Raw genomic sequence first — 27,576 nt, forward strand, 5'->3', positions numbered from 1 at the left:
GTGGTTCTGACTGTAAGGGGCGGTGCTGTCTGTGGTTCTGACTGTAAGGGGGAGGTGCTGTCTGTGGTTCTGACTGTAAGCGGAGCGGTGCTGTCTGTGGTTCTGACTGTAAGTGGGGCGGTGCTGTCTGTGGTTCTGACTGTAAGCAGGGCGGTGCTGTCTGTGGTTCTGACTGTAAGTGGGGCGGTGCTGTCTGTGGTTCTGACTGTAAGTGGGGCGGTGCTGTCTGTGGTTCTGACTGTAAGCAGGGCGGTGCTGTCTGTGGTGCTGACTGTAAGTGGGGTGGTGCTGTCTGTGGTGCTGTCTGTGGTTCTGACTGTAAGCGGAGCGTTGCTGTCTGTGGTTCTGACTGTAAGCGGAGCGTTGCTGTCTGTGGTTCTGACTGTAAGCAGGGCGGTGCTGTCTGTGGTTCTGACTGTAAGCAGGGCGGTGCTGTCTGTGGTTCTGACTGTAAGCGGAGCGTTGCTGTCTGTGGTTCTGACTGTAAGTGGGGCGGTGCTGTCTGTGGTTCTGACTGTAAGATTACGGAGAGTTGGTAGCACACAATTAAGTAGCCTACATGCAACATCTTTTTATAATATTACATGTAACCATGGTACAACAATTAGTTTTTTAAGTGTAGACATAATGAAAAACTATGTTCAATTAGCTATTTATCTACACTAGTTTAGTTGGCATTCAATTTGCTATTTAGGTACGCTAGTTTAGTTAGCATGCAATTTGCTATTTAGGTATGCTAGTTTAGTTAGCATGCAATGTGCTATTTATCTATGCTAGCTTAGTTAGCAAGCCACTAGCCATGATGAGAAGATGGCGGTGCTTACTGTGAACTTGGCGATATTACAGTAGGTGAACTGGCCCAGTGTCTGCAGTTCAGCGCTCCGCATGTTTGCAGGGGCTGTTGCCACGGACACTTGACAGGCCATAATTTACACATAATGAGAGCTTTTAGCGACGGGAGGCTTCCAGCTCATCGCCGTCTCCACATTCTCCCCGCGGCCAACAAATGCGCGCGCGGGTAGCCCTCCGAAAGGTCGCCGTGGCGACGTGGCTCTCACCCCGCCGCTCCTGCCGGTTTCTGCTCCAGCCCCGGGGCGAGAGGGGCGGGGGGGGGGGCTATACTGACCTTTACCCTAGTGCCTCAGGGCGAACATGAATCGCCCCCCATGATCCCCTTGTAGGTCAGAGGATGGGGTCCAGAGCAGAACCGACCCCCCCGACCCCCCCTGCCCCCCCCCCCCTCGTGCACTGAGCCCTGGCCACTTCAGATAGAATAAAATCACACCTGCTCTTTCGCCCGTATGGCTGCATTACAGTTCCCATCAGAGATCGTTCCGCGGGGCCATTCCAAACACGCGCTTTTCGTTTAGCGCTTCGGACAAGATGCGTTCGTCTGCATTTCGTCCATCTGCCGCTCCCCTAATGAGACTTTTTTATTTCCTCGCTTTTTTTCATCGCCCCTGCGAGAGTGGACAGGAGAGCCGCATTTCGTGCTTCTAAAACGTCAGGATCGTTTAGGGGTTGATTCCACGTATGTAATGTTCACCAATATTTTTTTTTTTTTTTTTTACGAAATAAAAGAGAGCAAACGCACACAGAAATGTCATCAATTTTAGATGGTTACAAATGATAACCAAGCATTGTGCGCACGGAGATAATGAGCCGAGCTGAGATGCCCACTCTAATGGGATTTTTAATAACTGCGAGGAGTCAGAGTCTGGACTCATCTAAAGAGCGCGATCACCTGCTGAACAATAACCTCCGCCGCGCTCAAGTGTTTTTAGCGCTCGTCGCGGCGGAAAGAGAGAGCCTTTAAAATGTGGCACACACGGCTCATTCCCAAAAAAAAATATGTTTGAAATTAGAAGCTGTCGAGCGGCTGACCCTGCAAGGCAAGGCATAATGGGCGGTGGTGGGGAGGGCCGGGGCTGGGGAGAGGAGGGGAGGGTTCAGTTGGCTGGGCTCTCCGTCTCATCGCACTCTAGCGACCCCTGCTGGATGAAGGAGCGCGCGCGGTCTGCGTGCTAAAGCTGCTGCGCGGGACGCGTCCTCCTCCGCCTCGCGTCCGTGCGGCTGGGCTTTGCCGGCCGCGGTGCGAAAAGAGGCCGGTCCGCGCCGCGGAGAAAAGCGTAAACAACATTTCGAAAACGAAAGCGTGCGCTGAATACCAGGCCGTTGAGTTCTGAAATATGGAAAGCAGGGCACTCGGGGAAGAGGAACAAGCCTTAAATAATGCACGGTCACACCTCAGCACTCCTCCTCGGGCTAGAAAAGCCCATTCCAGCGCCCGCAAGCTTTCCCGCCCATGTGTGATAGGCTATACGGACTCGCACGCTCAAGCGTTCTGTCGACGAGGACACGGACGCCAGCCAGACAGCTATGCTGCAGGTATTCGGACTCAAAAATATGTCGTATTTGGTAAATAAAAACAAAAAAAATCGTTCATAAACGCGCTGTAATGCGTGGCGCGATATACTCCTTTCGCTGGGTCCGAAGGACCGAAAAAAGCGGACGCGTTTCAGTTCTGTCCGCAGGTGGCGGCGAGCTCTGTCGCTCAGACCTCCGCACCGTCACCGAGCGGGAGACCGCAGCACGGGAAGCACTTCGCTGCGCTGCCCCCCGGTGGCCGCCGTCCTGCCTCGCAACAGGAACGCCAGGGTTCCGCTGCTGGTGCGAAGACCCAGCTGGCGATTTTAATGTAGCCGACTACATTCAGACAGATGGTGGGCTGCTGTTATTGTTGCTGTAATTATACAACACGCAGTTACGCGCACATCCTGAGCGTAACAATCATTTCTCAATACAAGAAAAACAATCTGAGCCCCATCGCCGCAGACAATAGAAACTCTAAAAGAGAACAGAAAGAATTACGTGCACAACCAAATAAACACTGCAGGAACGAGACAGAGGTAACGGGAAATACGGCGATGGCGTCCGGACCACTGATCATTGCTCCCGGAAAAAAACTTTATTTAGCACACGAAAGTGAACGTTTCCAGGGTAACTCCGGACCTGCGTAAACGGACCTCAGGGGGGTCACCTGACGTGATGACATCAGACAGAGAAAGGTGCGCGAGCCTCACATTCCTGACACGGTGTTCTATTTACGGGGGCAGACGAAACGCACTTCTGTGCTTGGGTCTTTGCGCCAAGCGTCTTCACCTCTGCGGGGCCCACAGCGACCGGCAGCAAACAGGAACAAAGCCAGCGGCCCTCAGCAGGCTTCGCCGTGACATTAAGAACTTTTAATGCCGCAATCAAATTAAAAACTCCCTGCGCAAACCTGGCTGCTCGGCCTGTCGGCAGAATTAAGAGTCGGTTCACCCACCGAAATTTCACCCAAGCGAACCGACATATGGCACATAAAGAGTTATGTACCATGCAGACCCAAGGGTGGAAAACCACGGACGGCGGCGGCATCGACAGTCAACTGTCGCATAATAATGAAAATCCAAAGAGAGGAATTCGAATTTTGGAGTGAACGGAAAACCTGCATAACTACCGTCAGTTCTACGTCCTTCAACTAAGGCATTGGGACATAAATCCTTGTGAAATATCAGTAAAAATTCTAATGAAACCAGGCCTCCATGCAGAAGATTTATGATATTTATTGTTCTGGACTGACTTTCTGAATGATTTCTCTTCTTTATCTTTCTTACAGTCAAAGAAACAATGCAGGCAAAAAGTCATTTACAGAGGATGAACAACAAATAGAAAAACAAAACGGAAAAACAAAACAAGAACCAAATTTACACTGCATTAGTCACTGCTTATGAAATACACCTCCCAATAGTACACTACATGGCCAAAGGTATGTTGACACCTGACATCCAACATCTTATCCAAAATTATGGGCATTAATACAGAGTTGGTCCACTCATTGCAACCTCCACTCTTCTATATACTAGATGTTGGAGCATTGCTGTAGGGATTTGCTTCCATTCAGCCAGAACAGCATTAGTGAGGTCGGGCAACGATTCAGTGATTAGGCCCAGCTTGCAGTTCCAGTTGATCCCAAAAGTGTTGGATGTACCTCAGCACCGACACGGTCCAGATACCACACCAGCAGGTCTGTACCTCAACACCGACACTGTCCAGATACCACACCAGCAGGTCTGTACCTCAGCACCGACGTCAAATACCACACAGGGGTCGTACTCAGCAGACACGTCCAACCACACCAGCAGGTCTGTACATCAGCACCGACACGGTCCAGATACCACACCAGCAGGTCTGTACCTCAGCACCGACACGGTCCAGATACCACACAGCAGTCTGACATCAGCACGCATCCGATACCACCCAGCAGTCTGTACCAGCACACGGTCCAGATACCACACCAGCAGGTCTGTACCTCAGCACCGACACGGTCCAGATACCACACCAGCAGGTCTGTACATCAGCACCGACACGGTCCAGATACCACACCAGCAGGTCTGTACCTCAGCACCGACACGGTCCAGATACCACACCAGCAGGTCTGTACCTCAGCACCGACACGGTCCAGATACCACACCTGCAGCAGGTCTGTACATCAGCACTGACACGGACCGGATACCACACCAGCAGAAGGTCTGTACATCAGCACTGACACGGACCGGATACCACACCTGCAGCAGGTCTGTACATCAGCACTGACACGGACCGGATACCACACCAGCAGAAGGTCTGCAGGTTAAAAGGAGAAGAGCTTCAGCTCAGCTCTTTTTTATTTCTGATGGGTTTAAATAAATTCAGCAGGGCATTTGACAGGAAATTGGAGTCACATCAGAGATGTAATCGCTCCTGCTGTCGTCGAGCATAATGTATTATCCAGGTCGGATTCCAGACCATGGGGCCCATCCATGCACTACAACCGACCCTTAACAGATATCAGACCATGGGGCCCATCCATGCACTAGGACAGACCCTTAACAGATACCAGACCAAGGGGCCCATCCATGCACTACAACGGACCCTTAACAGATACCAGACCATGGGGCCCATCCATGCACTAGGACAGACCCTTAACAGATACCAGACCATGGGGCCCATCCATGCACTAGAACGGTGTCTTAACAGATACCAGACCATGGGGCCCATCCATGCACTAGGACAGACCCTTAACAGATACCAGACCATGGGGCCCATCCATGCACTAGGACAGACCCTTAACAGATACCAGACCATGGGGCCCATCCATGCACTAGAACGGTGTCTTAACAGATACCAGACCATGAGGCCCATCCATGCACTAGAACAGAGCCTTAACAGATACCAGACTGTGGGGCCCATCCATGCACTAGAACAAAGCCTTAACAGATACCAGACCATGAGGCCCATCCATGCACTAGAACAGAGCCTTAACAGATACCAGACCGTGGGGCCCATCCATGCACTAGAACAGAGCCTTAACAGATACCAGACCATGGGGCCCATCCATGCACTAGAACAAAGCCTTAACAGATACCAGACCGCGGGGCCCATCCATGCACAAATACAGAGCCATAGCAGATACCAGACCATAGAGCGTATCCATGCACAAATACAGAGCCATAGCAGATACCAGACCATAGAGCGTATCCATGCACTAGAACAGTGCTCTAACAGGATGTGCCACCCGGCACTACAGCATGTATTTTAAGTACAAAAGGAGTACGACAGTGACAGACAGCACTTTCATGACGAGCCTGGTAATAATCATTCATCTACATCGCACTTTTGGCCACTGCTCGCAAAACCAGCTTCCCCAGAGTCTGAACAGCCCACAAATAGCTTGGGGCAATATTTACAGAACTCGAGCAACCAAAGCGCAAAACCAAACACGGCCTTTCGGAGAAAGAACAGAAGCGGCTCAGAGTCGAGTGTGATTTTAAAGGACGGCGTGTAGCGCTTGGCACGCGGTGCCCCGTGCGGTTCCAGACGAACGGAGTTCCTCAAAACGAAAAAAGCCGGTTCGTAACATTTTCCGGAAGGTGAAACCACGAACCGTAGAGGAGGAATAACGGCCTCTTACAATCAACATTTCAAATGTCTCATTAAAAAAAAGGGACTTTACAGAAATGCTGCCGCTACATCTGAGCTTCTTGGGGGGGGGGGAAGAAAACGCGGTGACACAGAAGTAATTAGATTTATCCGCGACCCGTCGTTCGTCTGGAAAACACTCCAGCGGATTGCGACCGTCACGCTCCTGACGCGGACTCACCGGAGCTGGCTTAGGCACCATTTTTAGCAGGTTTCCCCGTTTAATTTATTTGCCTCATTTTTTGAGCCTGCTGCAACATTTAATCCGCGCTCTCACCAATCCAAAATATCTGTGCGCACGCATGAGAGCAGTGTGTCGCTTTGAATTTCAACTGACATGATCACTGAGCGCTTTTCATTACATTTACATTACATTACATTACATTTATTTACCAGACGCTTTTATTCAAAGCGACGTACAAAAAGTGCATTTCATGGTCATGGACAACTACAAAACACAGGTTCAATAATAAGGTACGATACTCATTTTGTACAGCAATTTCTAGCCAAGAACACAGTTCAGTTCACACAGTGAACACTATTCTGACCTAACTCATGCCAAGCCAAACTAGGGAGAAGAAACTGCTACAATATTAGGACAAATACAAATTACCAGCAGGGTACCCACCTGTACCTGCTAACACTGCAGTTCTGATATTGACAGATTCGTGATGACACTCACAAATGTTTTTTTTTTTTTTCATACCCCCCCATTTTATCTGATGAACAGGATTAGCAGCTGTTTCTGATCATCATCATTAGCGTAACATTATTAGTGCCACTGTACCCACACTCCATGTGCTCATTAAAATTAATCACTTCATTCTATGAATATTCATACACCCGCATAAAAAGCATAACCAAACATGAATATCTCCACACACTCAATTCACCCTGAGCTCCAATCCAGAGAGAGAGATAAAAAGACAGAGAGAGAGAGAGAGAGAGAGAGAGAGAGAGAGAGCAAAGGACAAATTGGCTCCCTACCAAACCACCGCACAAGTGATCATGTTTCCACTTTCCACCCAATACACCCCAATTAATCAACACGTACGCCGGAAAAAGCAAAGGTAAAATCTCTGCAGGCCTTATTGGTTTTAAAAAGGCTTTTGATTCTATTTGGCACGAGGGATTATAACATAAATTTCTTCAAATTGGTGCAGGGGATAAAGTCGGCGTAAAAGTCAGCAAAAGTGAAGGCGGTGCTGGAAGATGGCCAACAACTGCACTGTCACGACCACTGTGAGAAGTTTATCCCACCCGTGGGGGGGGGGGGGGGGGGGATTACAGACAGGCACTGTGACTGGGAGAGGTGATCACACAGGGAGGGGAGGAGAGGTTTTAGAGTGGGGGTGGGGTGGGGGTGTGGTGGGGCGTAGGCCGGGGTGTAGGGTTTAATTGGGGGCGTGGTGGTGGAGCTGTTCCATTCGCAGGTGAGCACCGAGGTCTCATCCTGCTGGGACCGGTAACAGGCAGCCAACGGGGGGGGGGGAGAGATCTGGAGCAAAGCAAGGCGAAGGTGCAGAACCGTCAGCAATGGCGTGCAGAGCTGTCTATCCAGATCTATCGATCTCTCCAGGGCAGCGCAGAACGAATGCATACGGGGCTCGAGTTTAACGGTCTTAGCGTACGGTCCAAAGCGCTCAAATGCATTCAGCCCCTGGCCAGATCCACTTTCGCCAGTTTAACGGCGGGTTACCTGAGCGCAACGTAAAGCGCAAGGTTCAAAAGGGGTGAACTCACAGGCTTTATTTAATTAATAGGTGTGTTTTGAGCGTAACCGTGAAAAACCAATCACAGAGTCATCTTCCAATCCCTTTAAAGCCACCGGTAAAAAAAAACAAATAACAAAATACAGTTAACCCCCTCCAGACCGTATTTGAACATAATTAATAAAGATGCAAGGAGATTTAAAATGTCCAAATAAACGCAGTATTCACTGGACAAAGCTTTGACTTTCTTGTTTTGATCAAATAAACCTGTTCAGTCTGCTCGTCGGGCTGTAGACGAAGCAGCTCTTCCGCCAGCCGCTCTCTCCTCGCCCGCGCTGCTGGTGTAAGCCCGTCTCGGTTCGCTAATTGGCATCGGCGCAAGCAGCTCGCCCTCGCGCCTTCTGAAGCCCTCTAATGCGTCCTCTTTCATGTCCGAGACATCCACGACTTCTAGCAGCGTTACGCAACGCGCAAACACCCCGCAAAGACTATTCAGGCCTTCTGGGGGCTGTGTTATAATGCTCCACCTGACGTACGCAAACACCTGAAGCGCATCCTTAGAGAGAACGTTCATTTGTCTCTCCGCGTCCTCTCTTTTAGGCTCGCGTGCGTTTTCGTGAGCTTTCTAACTGAACGAAAATTCACGCGCCACAAACGTTTCGTCAGCCACTTATTTAACGGATAGCCAATCGTCTCCTAACAGACACCCCTCCAGGGGGGAAATCCCCTAGAAGACTGCAGGAATGACAGAGTTGGCCAGTATAAATGCGTCACGTCTTGAACCAGGATCATTCACGAGTACACGCGTAACCTTACACGTACTGTAGCATCGCAAAACACTGGGATGCTGATGGAGTGGGCTCCCTTACAGTTCACCTATATTTTGGCCAATTTTATTCATCATTACTACTTGTCTAATTCAGATCAATATTAATTCATAATGACGTTGCATTTTTATAGCGTATGTTTTGACATGCACAATAATAATAATCTTTCACATTATAACATTGATATTTTTACACATGCTTATATATACTTTTATTGAACCCCGTGGGGTAATTTGTCCTCTGCATTTTGACCCATCCTAGTTACTTAGGAGCGGTGGGCAGCCGCAGTGCAGCACCCGGGGACCAACTCCAGTTCTGAGGCCAGTGCCTTGGTCAAGGGCAACTGCAGGAGTGCGCCTAACATACATGTCTTTGAGTGTGGGAGGAAACCGGAGTACCCGGAGTAAACCCACATGGAGAACATGGAAGAACATGCAAACTCCACGCAGAGAGGATCCGGTCGGACCCGGATTCGAACCCGGAACCTCTTTTTCGCGAGGCAACAGTGCTAACCACTATGCCACCATGCCATGCTTGTGCACATGTCTGTGTGTGACAGGCGGGAGAGTGCACGGCACACTCACCTATGTACACGGACATATCTATCTAAACACAGCACCCTGAAAATAACAATGCAACTGCCATGTGACTTAAGACTAGGCTTTTATTGGTCCTAACGCAAACACTTTCAGCTGCATCAAAATAGCGACGTGCCAAGAATTACTAGGGACCACGCCTCACTTTAAGACCAACCCGCACACGTGGGCACGAGGCAATTTGCTGTTTAAATGACGTGGGCGTTGAGCAGGGAAATGAAAACTGTGCCAGTATGAAATAGGGACGGACTCTTGTCTTTGGGTTACTGCAGCGCACGGCCAAAAGTGAGACAGAGCCCTGAGTCTTCTGTTTTTTTTTTTTATTTAGCCTCTTCTGTTTTCGTACAAATGTCAAAATACAAATGAGGCGTAGAGAAGAACAGAAACTGAGCAGAATGCTGCAATCTGGTCTCAGGCTTGGCTGCGTGTTTATGTATGTACGCTACAAGGCTAAAGATATGTGGACACATGACATCTAACCTCATCTCATCCACAATTCTGGGCATTAATATGGAGTTGGTCCACCCTCTGCTGCTGTAATAACCTCCACTCTTCTGGGAGGGCTTTATACTAGATGTTGGAGCACAGCTGCAGGGATTTGCTTCCATTCAGCCGGAAGAGCATTAGTGAGGTCGGGCACTGAACAGGTAATTAGGCCTGGCTCGCAGTTGGCTTTCAAATTGATCCCAAAGTTGCTGGACGGGGTTGAGGTCAGGGCTCAGTGCAGGCCAGTCCAGTTCTCCCAAACTGTTCTCGAAAAAACCATCTCTGTATGGACCTCACCGTCTGCCTCGGGGTGTTATCATGCTAAAACAACAAAGGGCCTTCCCCAAACTGTTGGGGGAAGAATCATCTAGAATGTGATAATATGCTGTAGCATTAAGGTTTGCCTTCACTGGAACCAATGGGTCAGAACAAGGGGTGTCCAGATACTTTTGGCCATACAGCACAGACAGAGCAGACGCTTTAGCATTAGGAGCTTTAAGGCTCTAAGGCTCTGCTCTTGACTTATTAGGGTCTGATTAATCCACAGGGTTCGGAGTAATGGGACCGCAGAGAAAGGTTCCCCACATGACCCCTGATTACTCCCTGCCCGACTGTTCGGACCGCACGCTCACAAGCACCCTCAAAAAATCAACAGCTGGGCTTGCGTGAACTTGTATGCAAATCACCGTCCAGGTAGAGGCATCCAGGAGCACGTTTTGGAGGTGGAGTGGAGGTACGCTGATTAGCGGCCAAATTTGCTTAAAGAGCGGAACACCTTTTTCCCGAAGGGTCAGGAAGAGAGAGAGAGAGGCGCTCGCGGCATTAGCCCGCGGCGCGAAGCTAATTGCTCCGTGATGAATGGAGAGAGATTACGGGCGTGCGTTTCGCCTCCTGATTGGATCGTTTGGGGCGAGGTCCTCTTGACCCTCCTCAGTACACCTATCGCATCGCCCCGCGTGAGTGAACACGCGCGACTCGGCGTGGCTTCGCCACCTGTTGTTTCGCGCGCGTCGTCAAGCAAGTTTTAATTCGCCAAACTTTCACCGCAAACAACCTCGAGGGCAAACCCTGAATCCATGGATACATCAGTGAGAAACCACGACATTTCACTGGGCTGAGGCACTTCTTGAAAAGGCGAAGCCCACAAACTCGGCTGAGGTCTGATTCCCCCACAGGAGGTGAAACCCACAAGCTAAGTGGCAGAGTCATATTGCTGTGACACTGAAATCATCATTCTTTAACTTGCCTGCCACCTTGTGCTCATTCCTGGTAGTGCAACACAAAAAAGAAAACAATATTCAGTATTTCTCCAGTATTTTTGAAAATATAAACATACATTTAGGGCTGGGCGATATGCTCATTCAATAATTATCTTCTTTCTTTAATTATACCTGACATGAATGATGGAAAGAAAGGCAGCACACCACATGGTGGCAATGATTGTTATTGCGCTCAGGAAGCTGCACAGCCCAAAACCAACTTACAAAAAAGTTCCAAATTCTATGGAATCATTTTATTTTTATGACATATTTCTAGCATATATCAGAATTATGCCCGCCATTTTGTCTCTATTACATAGCCCACTGGGAATTAACCTCTCTCCTGCTATCCTCCTGGGCTCCCTGTAGGCTCTCAAACGGCACAGTCAAGTTGCTAATTATACAACGGAGTGGCTAATTGTGACGGTTATAAATAGAAACAGGTGACTTAGGGAGAGTGGAAGGAACTAAAGTGAATGCGGGTGGGGAAAAAATGTACAAAAAGTGCCTAAGGAGATACAACGCTTGCCACAGGCACCCCACAGATACATAAAATTGTACCCCTAGACATGGGTTTAATAACTAATTTGTACCTTTTTTGCTTGTAAAAGGTACGAATTAGTACTCAAAGAAGTACTCATCATTGTACCATCCAGGGTACATCTGGGAAATTAGTTCTTTGAAGAAACAAATGTGCCTCCTCGGTACCATTATTTCTCAGTGTATGAGAAGCACATCTGACTGAATGACTGCATCAGTATCTGTGAGGCACACTGCACACAGACAAAGCTAACCTGCGATTTAACAAGCAAATCTCGCACAGGAGACTGACAAACATCAATTTTGACAAATCTTGCACAGGGGACTGATCCCACTGGGGAGTGACTGTATGGGGCCATGGGAAGAGGCTCCGCCTCTCTGGTTTATTTATGAGAAGGGATCCCACTGGGGTGCGGCTGCATAGGGCCAGGGGAAGAGGCTCCGCCTCTCTCTGCCTCACTCAGCCGGGCAGCCGATGCCGCCAACCTGGAGAGCCTGCGCAACCACATTACTCCACCAACGTAAGAATTAGCGGGTTTTGCTAATATCCTCCCGCGCGGGGAACAGTGAAGGAAGGAGACCTCTCGAGTGTAACACATCACTGGCCTGAAAGGCTAGGACACACGCTGTCAACTTCCAGACGAAGGACTTTCTCATTAAAGAATGATAGAAGTCTTTAATGGCGTCTTCATCGTTGAAGAACACGCAGCGACATCTGCGGAGCGGCGTTTCCAACCGAGATTCTTGGGATCCTTCCAATCCAAGACTGTAGACATCAAAGAGCATTTTTATTTTAGCAGAGATAAATGCTAGGGCCAATTAGGACTTTGTTCAGTGAACTGAGCAAATCCGTGTTCTAGACGAATGGTGAATTCATGCAAAAATTCTTTGTTTTATTTTGCTCATTATTCTTCAGGCAAATGTTGCATTCTGAACCGAAAACCTTGTCAATGTTTATTTGCATACAATTATTTTTTTACCAGGGCCATGTTTAATTAATATAATAGTTTCCACAGCATATTAAGTGATGTTATGTAAACAACGTGACATTAAATGCTCATATTCATACACTATGTATATGCTGCAACAGTGGTCACATTGAAGTTTTTATACTTAAAAAAAAAAAGTCAAAATGCAAGGGAAAAGAATTTGAAATTAACATTGGTTTGACTGATCAAGAGTAATGATAGCTGTTTTACCATAGCCATTTCTGTCTCCCATCTCTTGAACCTGATCAACAATTTGTTGTTTGAATTGAAAGGGGCAGTTCACAAGTGTAAACTCTAGGATCGCGAAATGTGTTCACCAATCAATCGCATACAGACCATGACTCAGTAGTGTTATCCTTGTGAACGTAAGGTACACAAAGTACTGAACACAAGGGTGTGGACATTTGTAACAAATCTTTTGGGGGGGGAGTGACTTACTTGAGCATGCAGTACCTGTGCTGTTTATTTTACGCAGCTCAACTCTATCAAGAGCGCTAACAGCTTTGGAGAGCACTGTGAATCATTCCCTGGCTTCATCCGACTTTCTGGAGCGCATGTCATGTCTTAACTGACTGCAGTGCACCTGCACATACGCCAGTGCATTATAATTTGATTCATGCTCTAATTCGGGCCAACTTCTAATAAATGCATTATGGCCGCCCTGAATAAAGAGCAGCCCAATCTATCAGCCGAAACACACCGCACTGACAGCTGAGCCGCACAGCAGGTGGTGGGACAACTGGCGAATTTCAAACGCCACACAACTGTACATTATCGCGGTACAAACGGTAACACCTATGGAGATCTTTCCAGAGAGTGGGCAGTAAGGGTTCAGGGCACAGCACTGTTGGGTTGGAAAGACACACTTTAAGTGTCATTTCAGGAACACAAAATAATTCAGTATATAGGCTACATGACAAACATCACAACAGGCCTTACATCAGTACCGGCGCATTAATTTCCATAGCCAAAATTGGATGCGTTGGAAGTCCTTCAAGCCCGCCAGCATCTAAAAATAGCATTCTATTCAATTATTGCCTTTATCTGTCACTGATTCAAGGTCGAGCTTAGACTCTCTGCACTAAAGCAAAAAAAACGTGTCTCGACTGGTAAAATCACAAGAGATAACAAGAGAAATAACAAGGCGATCCTCTTCCCCAAAGGAGGGCTGAAACTGACACCCCAAGTTGATGAGGATGGTATTTTAAAATCCAATAACTGTCCGCAACATGTCAAGCAACTGCTACCACTACAGTGATGGTACTGAGCCGTCAGCTCTGAGCCATAAGCAATCAATCCATTCTTTCTTCACATAGGCTAAGAAAAGTCAAAAACTTAAAAACGAGCGTTTCTAAGTAAGTAAATAGAATTTCAAATGTGAAAAGTGTGGGTTTTCCAAAAAAGCAACTTCTTACCTTACAAAGAGTGAAAAAATGATCTCAATCAGACATTCCAGTGCATAATAAATTACCTGAAAGCAAGCTACTACCTGAAAAAATCGACCCTCTCTATGATCTACCCATTGTGACTTTTGCCCCGCTTGGAAATCATGTTACAGTTACCAGTTACAGTTATCAAAAATGTATTTATCTCTGTTGACTAAATAACACTTTTGGTAAATTCATTTCTAGAGTTTCCTTTGAAACCATGCGAGACAAATCTTTGTGCACATTAGAATCCCCTCTTCATGACGTTTCACTGAACGACTCTAGGTGGCGGGTGGGTGACGATATGAGTAGAAACAGAATGGACACAGGCCAACACGTTGGCACAGGAACACAGTTCTGCACGTTTCCCGCGTTTTGACCAGAAGGTGAAAACGGGCGCTCCTGCACTGCCCCACCTTGTAAGCACTCCAACAGACCTCCGTCGCTGCTGACACGAGCAAGGACTGCTGCACATACTGATCACACACATGCACTGCAAGGGCCACATTCTCCCGCCATTACATTACATTACATTACATTACAGGCATTTAGCAGACGCTCTTATCCAGAGCGACTTACACAACTTTTTACATAGCACTTTACATTGTATCCATTTATACAGCTGGATATATACTGAAGCAATGCAGGTTAAGTACCTTGCTCAAGGGTACAACGGCAGTGTCCTTACCCGGGAATCGAACCTGCGACCTTTCGGTTACAAGCGCAGTTCCTTACCCACTGTGCCACACTCCGTCCCATGGTACCGCCATGGTAAAATGGAGAGAAACACTGGCCTAGGGAGCTTCACTGAATCTAGACAAAGATACGTGCAGCATGCACTACAGTGGAGGTTCCACTGGACACATTTTGCAATCTGAAGAGCAGTATTTCACTGCACAAGTACACTAACTTGCTCGTGTGCTAATCATGTCCTCTCTACAACTCACACAAGTGCTCACAAAAAATGTCCAGTATTTAAATTATTTGTATTAAATAATTGCAGTTACACAATAGAATTTAGGCCAATATATCTTAATCTCATTAAAAAAATACACAGCTCTACAGGAAAGCTACTCAAGATTTAAGTTGTTCATGTAATACTAACCTGTGTTGTCTTGCTTAGTTATGTACAATTTGACAACAATCTTATGTTTAAAACTACGGAGTGTAAAATGCCCAACACCAACAAGGCACCAAAAAACTGTTAAAGAAACTTTAAATCTTACTCTGCATAGTGTGTTTTAGGTTTGCCTGCTTGCAATTTCACTGTCACCTCATATTAATGAAAATAATAAATACTTTTTACCCCACACATAATTATACATAAAATATGTGCGGTTACAAGCAAGCAGCCATGCTATATACAACCAAGACACAAGAGGAATATACAAGAGGAACACAGTGTGCCAAGGTCTGAAACTGGAATAATTGTGTCCCAGCCCAATTATAATAAGATTTTTGCCACATGCTGTATAACAGGGATGAAGTATTAATTGCAAAACTAACCCTTTGATTGCATCAAAATCAGTTGTCGCAGATTCGCAACACTTTTGACACTTTATGGACACAAATTTTCAAAGACAAAACAGTGTGTTACCTTAAGAAAATGCCCTAATTGCATGAATTTACAAGAATGTTGTAAATGGTGATTTGTGGTCCAAAGTGTTGTCATTTTTGTCACAAATGACTTTGTTTTGTACGTCTTAGCATGCTGTAGCCTCAATACATAAAACATGTTTGGTAGTTAGCCTTCATGCAACAACGTCTTTGTCGACATTTTGTTGACATTCAAAACTAACAGGCAAAGTTAATCTAAAACACAACTATATCAAGTAGACAGACTGTCATATAACGTAGAGTTAGCGACTAGTTTAGGCTAAATTAAGCAATGCTACAAAGAAGCACGCCTTCAATTTTATTTGGCATAGAGCTAGTTCATATCAATAATCTTAACTTCACTTACCTGGCCAATCTGTCACCGTGTCCAAACTGACCTCTCGCCGTCTCCGTCCCAGACCCTCGGACTTCCTGACGCTTGTTCCTGGCACCCCGACACAGTGCCTTGCACATTACATTTACATTACATTTATTTGGCCGACGCTTTTATCCAAAGCGACGTACAAAAAGTGCATTTCATGGTCATGGACCATGCACTACCCCCAAAATCTCGCGCACAGCCATGTACGGCTCAGTAAGATATGCCTTAAATAAAAGCTCTGTTTTAATCATTTCTACACCAGTCTCCATGTGTAGGTATCCTCAGAAAAAAACACCACCACCAATCTCAAATCCTACACTTACCACTCCCGGGGGTAGGCTATTTCACGAAGCCAGGCCCTGTTTTTCATAGACTACGTGGCTAACTCAGTTAACCCGATTAGTCGACATTTTGGTGTAAACTCAGGATTTTCAGTTTCATGAAGGGAGTTTGGTTTAGCCACACTAGTTTACCAGGGCAACAGATTCTCAAACCCAAACATGCTAAACCGCAGTCTGGCTATGCTTAAGTGGTGGTGAAATCAGATGTAGACTGTAGTAATGCGCACGTGGTTCTCGTCTATAAACGAGTCATGTAACAACAGCAAACAGGGAACATGTTTTTATAGACTTAACAAGATCGTTTCAAGGCTGACTGGTCGGTGCAATGTGGGCGTTAGGATGTCTAAAATCAGATTGGCTGAACTAGAGACTCCGTGAAAAAAATCTGTAGATTGTTTTTGCAAATCCTACTGCTAGGACTGTCTCAGAAATACGTAAATAAATTCAAGGTAGAGACACTGCACAATGTGAAGCAGCTGCATTTATGTGTGGATCGGCTACATTTATTAATTCATCAGCTACATTTATTTGTGGATCAGCTGCATCTATTGGTGATCATCTACAGTTGTTTGTGGATCTGTTACATTCATTTATTTATTCCTGTGCCAATGATACACACATAGTGAATAGGAGTAAGCCCTAATTGAATTCGTTGAGATAATTTCATAAAAACTTTTACACAGCAACAGCACCTCCAACCATCGTATTACAGTTACATTCAGCAGACGCGAATAAGAGTCTTATTCACAGCGACATAATGTTCAAGCAGTGCCAACGAACGAGATGATACAAAGTTAGAGGGAATTACTATGAATATGACACTATTAGTCAACATAAAGGAACAATAACGTAAAGCTACTTAAAATCAAGGTTAACGTTAGCTAGCTATAGCTACCATATATAACAGGTTACTTTTGTCAGGAGAATTCTTCTAATAATATTATTTTCCCTCTGCTGACCAATTTGGATTTCTTCTTTTACTGTCCAAGTGTTTTCTGAATCCGTTAATGCGGTGCCTCAGGTGCAGAACGCCAAAATCTCCATGGTTTATCGTGGGGGTTCCCGTGTTCAAAGCACTTAATACCCTTAACTTGGGAAAACCTTTGAGAAGTTTTGTGCAGCGTATGGTTCCCTAGTAAGTAAGGGCAAATAATCCCTAAAGTAAAAAAAATCTTAGGTAATTACCTTACGGTATGCAACCGGCATAGTTCCTCATAAATTGGTATTAGGTGTCGTTTTGCCTGTGACGGAACAGCGAAATGCCCGTATTTAAAAACACTGTTGACAACTTCGGCGTGACTCTAGTAGTCCTGAGTACAGTCTGCTGAGATTACGTGCTGCTGAGTGGGGAAATAACCGGGAAGAAATACTGGAAGGATAGATGTTAAAGTTGAAATGTTTATTATACACTTTGTTGTACGTCGCTCTGGATAAGAGCGTCTGCCAAATGCATGTAATGTAATGTAATGTAATGTAATGTTTGTATTCTCTTGAGCACGCGAAAAAAAGACGGAACTGTGGTAACCAATCAAATAGGATATGCGAAGATATGCAAATATAAAGTGGTGCATTGTGGGATTTTGAAGCAAATTTCCCTTTCTAAACATGTTTTGCGGCTAAAAAGTCTTTTAACAATGCTGTGTAAATTCGCTGTTACGTAAAATCGTTCACGAAGATGCTGAATGACCGAGAGGCTATGCTTTTGATGACATGAATGTCATCGTTCTCTATAGCCTGTGGCTACCGTTGCATCAGAGAATATCTCGCTTGCCTTGTCACATTGCGTGGTTTACTTGCTCATTTCATTAATCATGTGAAACATAAAAACATATTAAAACTTAGATAAAATATCTACTATTAGGTAGCATGTTTACTAAGGGTGGAGAGTTGCATGCTTAGCTGTTAAGTGGGCTAACACACGAATCAAAATAGTGTGGCGCATCGCTGCATTTATACACAGTTTGGTGAGTCGGAATTCATCGGTTAGAACAACCACAGATGAAACCAGTTGCTACTTTAAGGGGAATCCGACGAGTACCAGTACTAAGTTAAGACTATACTTTCAGGGATCATTTCTATAGTTTCTAACTGAGAAATGCGTTTCGAAAGTGTTTGGTCTCGCTACCCACGATGACGAGGTAATGCATCCCTTTCTGAGCGCGAAGCGGATAGAGAGTATTGATTTTATCAACCGCTCTCTATCATTGATGACCGTTCCGCTTCTGCAAAGAATGTGGAGGAAGGGGATGCGTTCCGAGTGGTTAGCCCCTTTATGGTAATAATTACAGAAATAACTATTAGAAATTGTTAATAGTTGATATTATGACATAATACTATTCTTGTAAATCACACACGTGTTTAAATCCATGAAGTGTGAAATGGGGTTTACCAGGAAACCATTCTCACGTGCTCGCGTCCAGGATCTTTAGATACTACTACCTAAGACTCATTTTCTGGACTTCTGCTTTCGAAGCGCAGCGTAGAACTACTGAAGTTGTATCGAAAGTAATGCCTACTCCTCGGGTCATGACATTGACCTACTGGATATTAATTTCAAATTAATCACAAGATTATGAATAGACTCGTTTTTTCCACGATTATCCAAGATACTTTAAAATGTTGGTCGCCAATGTCGGCTTTAAATGTGTATTTACATTATGTACGTCGTGTGCAGTACAATGATATCAGCGTTGGGAAGATCATGTTATGAATTATTTTTATATCTTGAATAGTTTTACACATGCTACTCTGTGACAAAGGCCTGCCAAATCACACGCAGTTCCGCTCTTCTGCCACTGCGGTGCGTAAAAGGTACTGAGCCAATAATTCGCAACGGGAATATTTCTTAGATACATTCGCATTCATTCATAATTCGTTCGGTGTCGAAGTCGAAGTGCATCCTGCCGGACAACAATAGACCAAATCAATTCCTAGTTTATTGGGACGTCCAGAACAGCGACGTTACAATTACTTTCAGAGAAGCATATTTCTGTAGCATATACTTGAGAAAAAATGCGAGGATGAGACAGCGTTCTGGTGGACACCCACAGAAATGGGGAGTAGACCATAGGAAAGATCTGATCATTTAGCCCACCCCCTGAAAAGGACACTTTCAAATGTGAAATGGTTTCCTTTTTAAAATTATTTTGTCACTGTGGCTGTGTGTTCTATTTATATAGTGATTTTTATTTAAAAAATAGGATTTCTTGTTGCTTTTGGGATAACTTTTAGATATGTTGATAAGTTTGATAATTCGTTTTTTTTTTGTTGTTGTTGTACGTTATTCTGACCACATTCTCTTCAAATGGTAAGATGAAAAATCACAGGGCCAAGTTCTCGAAATAATTTAGGAAACATTGGCTCTGGAATACAGCCTGTTTAATTTGTGTGAGCTAAGATAGCCAACATTGTTTCTTGTAACTAGTTCTAATATCAATACGTTGAATGGCCAGGCTAGATTTAGCAAGTTTGAACAAATTACTTATGGATAGTGCTTTGTATGTGTGAGTAACTTTTTGTGTAAGGCATTTTTTTTGTGATTCTTTTGTATTTCTTTTTGTAAGGTGTTCGTCATGAGTAACATTTTCTTGATGTCTTGGGACCACAGGAACCTACCTTGGATCAATGTTACTCACCTGAAGACCCTCGTCCAAAAATCCCCCCCCCTCCAGGAAAGGTGCACATAAAATGGAGCTCCTTCAAGCACAATGTCCTGACAGGACCATTAAAGGTTAGCAAATGATAACTTCAGGTATCATTGTTAAAAACTGTTCTCATACTACCAAGGAGTTCATTGTTGTTTTCCAGAAACAAATTATGTTTTATGGACAGCCATACTTATAGAGTTGATAGCTGATTTTTCTTTTCCAGCATTTGTACAATTTTCCCTCTTCTTCCTTTTCGCCGCCATCTTGGATAAACCCCCTGATATGAAAAACTCAGGCTGAAATGATAATGTTGCTGGCAAGCAAAAATGACGAGTGGGCAGAAATCTACACGTTTCAGTGTCCAGGTGGCAACTGCACTGGTAATGCCAGTGTAAACTGAAAGACTTTTTAGCCATGAACAGGGCATGTAATTTTCAACCATGCAGAGGGTTCAGTACAACATCTCATTTCTTTCTTGTGCTGCCTCTCTACATAATTGAAAGCAAGCTTTCCTTCCATTTCTGATCAAGACAGACCTTAGAAACCAATTAAAGAGAGAACATCTGGCCACTTGTCTTCGGTTGTCCATAAACAGACCTGACCCAGAGGAATTCTCCTTACAAACGGGCTGTGAAAGGTTTTTTTTGTTTTGTTTTGGGTTTTTTTTTTGACAAACCAAGAAAAATCAAGTGCCCGAACAGCAAAATTGAATAACTTGTTGTTATTACTTGCAGTACAATTTAATAAACAGTACAAACAATCCTCAGAAGTCCATTTTTTGGTACACCCCCAAAACACACACATGGAGTCGACCACCGGAAATAAATTCTCAACCTGAGGGGAAACACCAAATTTAGTGCATGTTTTTAAGTTCAGCAGTGACACTGTTGTGCCCATGTCCATCACCAATGGAGTCCTCTCCTCCCCAACGTGCACACTTAAAGGTGGGCGTGGCCAGTGGAGAGATTTCTGATTTGTGTACGCTGGAGACAGCGGCCTGTGGGAAGTCGGCTGCCTGTACAGAGCAGCAGACCTCTGCAAAGCGATAACATTCTGAACAGTATTTTAAAAATCTGCCCTCCAGCTGGGCAGTCTGGAGCCCTGGTGTCAGAGAAGAACACGCTGCTTACCAGCGAAATGGTACCGGAGGGGAGCGACTCAGGAATCAAAACGTAGTAGCCATACCAAGCTTCTGGAATAATCTCTGCCTTTCCGTGCCCAAGCAGTGGCGAAGCACGTAGCCGAAACGTCTCCAGAATCCATCGTGTCAGTGTATGCATTAAAACTCTCCAACCATGTGGACCAAGGGCCCGGGGGGGGGGGGGGGGGGGTCACCAGGCAGGGCGAGGAACAGAGCCGGCGGGGGCAGACCGAATTCGGCCATCCCTGTCCGCACTGAATCAAACCAGGGGCTCAGCCTTTTACTTTATCATACCGCACGCTCACAACTGACTCACTCTTACAGGGCCAGTGTCCTCATACTGGATCGTTCTCAATCAGTTTTTTGACCCGCAAAGTTCAATCAGTGTTCTCGTTGACCCAGCGTATCTGTGCGCATGCACGCTATTCTGAGTCCAGCGCGTCAGTTTGAATGTCAGCTGACACAATGACAATTGTCACAGGTGCTTTTCACCAGGGCACCCACCTGCACCTGCTAACACTTCAGTATCCGATTCAGGACAGAACAGATTCAGTATAAAACTCAATTTTAAACCTCTTATAAAGGCTTATAAAATATGGTCAGCGGATTTGGGTGGAGCTGTGTGATTATTAAAAGAATACACACCTACGTCGAAGAGATAGAAAAGACAGAAAAGTTGAGAAGGTCTCGCACCCGGCTGAGGTGGTCATTAAACAGGAAAGCACCGAGCCTTCAGTTCAACGACACGTTTCCACAGGGCTCCCAATCAGCTAAAATCACCATTACAGCCTCGCCATCACCATCGCAAGCAACACGTGACTCGGGTGCAAATGTGACCGTAACCTCAAGGACAGGACTAGCAGCCGTCTCTGACCAATCGCCATTAGCGTAACGTTATCAGCGCGCCGTGGCGCTGTACCCACGCTCCACGCGCTCATTGAAATCAATCACCCAGTCCCGCGAATATTCACGCATTGAAAAGCGCGACCGATCTCAGCTCTGCGCGCCGGCCCTGGTGTGAATGCGGAAGTGCTTCTTCAGCTTCCCCGACTCCAGGAAGCGCTTCCCGCAGAGGGTGCAGCAGTAGGGCCTCTCGCCCGTGTGCGTGCGGACGTGCGTCTGCAGGTTGCCCGCCTCGTTGAAGTGCTTGCCGCAGTGGGCGCAGCGGTAGGGCTTCTCGCCCGTGTGCACGCGCTGGTGCTTCTTGCAGGTGTAGGCGTCCTTGAAGCTCATGCCGCACTCGGCGCAGCTGTAGAGCCGCACCTGCGTGTGGACGCGCTGGTGGTTCTTCAGCGTGCCGTCGTTGTTGAAGCACTTGCCGCACAGGGGGCAGCCGAAGGGCTTCTCGCCCGTGTGGATGCGCAGGTGGATCTTGAGGCGGGACACGTGCCGGAAGGTCTTGCTGCAGTGGGGGCAGCTGTGGGACGTCTTCCGGCAGGCCCGGCCCGACCGCCCCCCGCCGCCACCGCCGGGCTGCCTGTTTCGGGACGGCGGCGGAAGGGGGTGGGGGTCGGCCCCCGCCTCGCCGACCGGAGCGTCGGCCTCGCCGGAGCCCGCGGGGTTCCCCGCCTCCGGGGGGGTGCGCAGGGGGGCGGGGAGTTGGGCCGAGGCGCAGTAGACCTCGCTGGGCTCCGTTTTGATGGGGGGGGAGTAGGCCCCCGCCGGGCCCACGATGTGGACCCTGAAGAGGTCCGGGGGTCCGCCGGGGCCGGCGTCCTCGTCGCTCTTCACGCGGGGCGGGGACGGGAGCGGGCCGCCGGCGGCGGCGGCGGCGTAGTCCGGCGCGGCGAGTCCCGGGTCACATGACCCCGCGTGCGGCGGCTGCTGCTCCTCCTCCTCGCTCAGGGCGAACTCCTCCCTCAGGGCGGAGCTCCACTCCTGCTCGCCGTGCTGCTCCTCCGCGGGGGACCTCCCCTCGGCCGCCGAGAGGGAGAGAGGGAGAGCCGCTCCTGGAGAGAGAGAGGGAGGGAGGGAGAGAGAGAGAGCAGGGTGTAAATCTCCTGGTGAGAGGGAGGGTGAGAGAGTGAGCAGGAGAGAGAGAGCAAGGGAGTGGGAGAGGGAGAGAGAGGGAGGGAGTGAGAGAAAAGGAGTGGGCGAGAGAGACAGAGAAATAACTTAATAGCCATTCTGAAACTGTGGACACAGCACTGATGGAGATCAGTTTAATACTATTCTGCCCATTTTCTCCCAGGTTAGAAAGTAATATATTGAACATATTGGCTTAAGTCATGGAGCAGTCATGACACAGTTGTTGAAAACCATGGAAAACAAAAAAATGGCTTAAGAAACAAGGGTTTTTTGTTTTTTTTAAACCTTAATTTATTAAATTGATTAATGGACCTCATCTACATTCTGGACAGATGTGACAGCATGTGAATCCATCACTGTTTCCTTGGCAGCATTTTTGGCGCAAGCAATGCTGAAAGTGCTGTCCTAAAATTTCTCCTTATGGTGAAGAGTGGCAAGCGTAGTAATATGTTACCACAGTGGCCCAATTACATCAAGAAATATCACTGGAAAAAAAGATTGTATGCCGTCACTGCATTTAGATTAAAATAAAAACATTTGTCAATCACACGCTCAATCTGTAGGCTACACATGAAGTTTAAATATAGGCCCACTAGTCTGACTCAAAAGCAACTTAAACATCCAGTGCGCACAGAACTGCTTTGCATCACTTAGTACATGAAGTATACTCATGTAGGTTACATAAAATGATACTAAAATACTTAACTAGTAGTATGTCACTAGTGCTCACTGGATGTTACGTTTGAGTGTTATTTTCCAATACATTTGGGCAAACTTAATTGTCAAAGACAGACTAATGGGCCTATATTGAAACAATTTTATTTATTTATATTTATTTATATTTATTTATTGTTTGTTTGTTCATAAGGAAATGCATTATCTATTACGGTTTTAAATGGCTTGCGCTATACTCGCAGTATAAACAGCAGGTGATTGGCAAACTTATACTTATACTTATTTTTTATTTTATGCCTGGTTGGTTTCATCAAAATGCATTGACAGCATACAGCCTTTTCCCACAAAGACGGTATTTCTCAATACAATTGGGCTGCCGTGGTAACACATCTCTACGCTTGCGGGTCAGTCACTCTTCGCGGTAAGGAGAAATTTTAGGACACCACTTCCGCCGTTGCTTGTGTCGAAAGTGCTGCCAGGGTAAGAGCCATAAATTCACTTGCAGTCACATGTGTCCAGAATGTAAACAAACATGAACTCAATCAGGGACTTTTCAGTGTAAGAAATTTTTTTACAACAACGGAATCGGGGAAGCACCGCTGCCCATCAGCACTGCTGACCGGGGCCATCAAACATCTGAAAGCATGAACTGAAAGGGCAAAATCCTGATTCCAGCGCATTTCAGAATCTGTATACTAGGGCGGTTGCGATCAACGGTACATTGAGGGATCGGCGATCATCATATCATCTAATAATAGCATGTAATACAAAGAACTAACTTGACTGACTAGGCTAGTCAATCAATCTTGACTGTTCAAAACTGCAAACTGCAAAACTGACCGGTTTATGATAAACCCAATGTCCCACAAACTCCTCCTTGTAATATTGGGGGGTTGTAACCCCCAGTTATGCCCTTGAGCTAATTGGAACCATAGCAAAACGCCTTGGCAGGGCGGCATGCCCCATACCTATACAGCACCGAGAGTTTGGCGCATTTCACGGTTCCCTACAGAAATAACTACAATGACCACAGACTCTCAGCCCTTAAAAACCTTATTTTCTGTATTTTACAGTTTAAAAAGCTGACCACTGTGGCATTTCTACCGTTTAACTGCTTAAACGCCACATTTCTAAATTCATTCAGTCAGCAAGCCCTATTCTCTACCGACGTACATACAATTATAGCTGACTATGTCTACAACACCCCATTAAAAACACTCGCATTTAAAAACATGACAAACGCTTTCATAACTAGCAGTAATTTACGTGAAAGAGGACCTTCACGCGCAAGCTCTTAATTACATTTGAGTCACTCGGTGAACATCGCAAAATACAGTAAGTGGTAGGAGCCGTTTGTTTTATATACGCTTCAATAAGCAAACGTGTCTCTGTCATGGTTAGTACACGTTCTTTGTAAGCTAGTCTGAAATCATGTCAAACTAAACCTATATACCCATTCTTAGACATAAAAATGTGAAATATTTACACATTTACACACGCCTGTGAAATAAATATTGAATCTTACAAACCTATCCAGACATGTTTGCCCCAATAATGTACTATAGGCTTGCTATTCAAATGAAGTATAATTTCTTCTACAATGTAAAATAATGAAATAAATGAAACAGAATTTTCTAAACAAAACTATTTCATTCATACATTTCATGCAAAATGTGCTTCTCATATACCCAAAGCACTGCATGCAGACAATTGTTGTATTCACACATATTTATGTAGTCATTTTAAAAATAATTTGTGTAAAACAGCTGAAATTATTCAGCATGATTATTCCCATTATTGCCATTTGACACTTTGATGGGACACATATGTTTTGAATGACCACATTCTCTTCACATGGTAAGATGAAAAAACACAGGTCCAAGGAAACATTGGGTAGCAGCATTGCTTTGCAATACATAATGTTTAATTTAGGTTAGCTAAGATAGTCAATATTGTTTGTGGTAACTCAGCCTAATTTTGATATTACTACTTTTAATGACAGTTTTAGATTTAGTTAATCTTAATGACTTATATTGCTTTGTATATGTAACTAGGCATTTTTGTATGTTGGAAACGTGTTTTTCTTCAGATTACATTACACAACGCAAGTAGCCGAGTAACTTGCAAAGCCAAAAAAACGCTTATGTAAAGGTTTTGGCCCCAGCCCCCCTCCATATAATCACGCTGATGTGCATTAAATGATTAAAAAACGACTTGCCATATCCACATCGTTCGTTTTATTTGACAAATAAGCCAATAACATTAACATCCCTTACCCGACCAATCTGCGACCGTGTCTAAACCGACTTCTTGCAGCCTCCGTCTCAGCTTCTCGTTTTCTCGGTGCGTTCGAGCCGCTTCTTCCTGGTACTCCGACACAGTGCCCTCCACCACCTCCAAAATCTCTCGCACAGCCACCATTAACCGTTCGGTAAGATAGGCGTTCAAAAGCCCTAATTTAGTCATTTCTACACCAACCTCCAGGTAACGGTACCCGAGCAAAACAAAGCCACGTCTCTCCTCTGACGCCCCTGTTTCGTACTTTTGATAACCTCCTCACGTGATGCCACAGGAATACTCTTCTTCTGCGGTGAATTGTTCTTTTAATTCTTTGGGTTTGGTTGGTGGAATGCGTAAACTTTGAAGTGCATACATCGCCACCTACTGTGTTGGAGTACGAGGACGGTCATAGTCTACCAACATTAAACTAATTTCCCTGAACCTTCTACAGTCTATGGCCTAAACCGGTTACTCTAAGAAAACTAAAAAGAGCGTTACCCACACTTACTTCCCCGTTCCTATCACAACATTCAACATATACCCCATCCACACCCAGTTTTCCTGACCTCTCAAACAGTCTCCCTGTTTACATCATGCAATTCACAAAACATCAGCGCGTGGGACCGTTTTCTCTACCAAACGCTCATCACATAGCTCTGTTTCATGTCTCCCAATCAGTCTCAATGACACATTTAGCTCTGTATGACTGAGCCGTAGTCTACTCCATATAACTTCCTCTCTCCTTCAATTCCATTTCCCAACCTCATCCTTAACGTATTGGTGCATATTGCAATAATTCCTCCCTTTACTATTGTCTATATTGATTTTGTCAGATCCCTGATGATCGAATCATCAACGTCCTACGGCCCAGTGTTACCTGTATATGGACGCTCTCTCTCTCTCTCCCCTTCCAGCAGTCTTAGCCACACCATTCATGTTTTCATAACCTTCCACGCCAACATGAACAGGTGCCCAGCAAAAACAAAACACCACTCATAACTCTCCGCAGCTATCCAACCCTATCCATCCCAAACCATCCAACCCCACCCTGATCACACTGATAACCCTGCACAGCTATCCAACCCTATCAATCCCAAACCACCTCCTCGTCCAACAGCCCTTATATCCATTACCGCATGGATCCCAAGCCTATTTCAAATGCTTAATTAACAAGTATGGAACAAATAGAGCACATATTTCAGGCTAATTCAGAAAAATAGTATTTATTTACTTACACCGGTTTGCTTGGCAAAGACCCAGCTGGGTGAAACTTTGCAGTAGTAAATTTACCTATTTGGAGTCATATATTTCAGTGTGCGGACATCTTTTCTTTCTTACTTTTAGTCGTCGCATGGCGCACACCGGAGCCCCAATTGGATGTGCACACTAGCCTATTTCGTCTCCTTTATTCTTGCTATGGACAATTCCATAGTCAGGCGATCTGGTAATCATTGGCACTACTGATGTATCGATAAAGATTTTGAAGGTAGCCATCTTACTGCCACCATGTTAGGCTGAGGAACAAACAACTGCCACCACGGAGTTAAATTTAGAATGAAACATATTGCAATAATTCAGCATAATTAATCGAAATAATCAGTCTAATTCTGTACCCATTCAATTTTCAAAATTTTGAGAGACTCCCCA

At 45.7% G+C, this 27,576-nt stretch overlaps 1 protein-coding gene and 1 non-coding gene across 2 annotated transcripts; one reads left to right on the plus strand and one right to left on the minus strand.

Annotated features, from left to right (window-relative positions):
- Nucleotides 1-18,208: 18,208 nt before the first annotated feature.
- On the plus strand, nt 18,209-18,420 carry LOC135244269 (small nucleolar RNA U3). The gene has a single exon (XR_010326932.1). It is a non-coding gene; the product is annotated as a small nucleolar RNA U3 (small nucleolar RNA).
- A 2,087-nt stretch (nt 18,421-20,507) lies between these two features.
- LOC135244002 (zinc finger protein 358-like) lies at nt 20,508-26,959 on the minus strand. Its single transcript, XM_064316177.1, has 2 exons — nt 25,926-26,959; nt 20,508-22,943 (listed from the first exon to the last, which is right to left on the minus strand). Exons 1-2 carry the CDS (start codon nt 26,113-26,115, stop codon nt 21,940-21,942), a joined length of 1,194 nt encoding a protein of 397 aa, XP_064172247.1. The 5' UTR covers nt 26,116-26,959; the 3' UTR covers nt 20,508-21,939.
- Between the last annotated feature and the right edge of the window lie 617 nt (nt 26,960-27,576).

The sequence above is a fragment of the Anguilla rostrata genome, chromosome 17 (genome assembly GCF_018555375.3).
Source record: "Anguilla rostrata isolate EN2019 chromosome 17, ASM1855537v3, whole genome shotgun sequence".
Taxonomy (NCBI): domain Eukaryota; kingdom Metazoa; phylum Chordata; class Actinopteri; order Anguilliformes; family Anguillidae; genus Anguilla; species Anguilla rostrata.

Bases quoted from the DNA above. Each gene is read 5' to 3' on its own strand.
- LOC135244002 (XM_064316177.1), bottom strand. From the start codon at position 26,115: ATGACTAAATTAGGGCTTTTGAACGCCTATCTTACCGAACGGTTAATG. The intron at 22,944-25,925 runs GTAAGGGATGTT...TCTCACCAGGAG, and splicing joins CACGGTCGCAGATTGGTCGG to ATTTACACCCTGCTCTCTCT.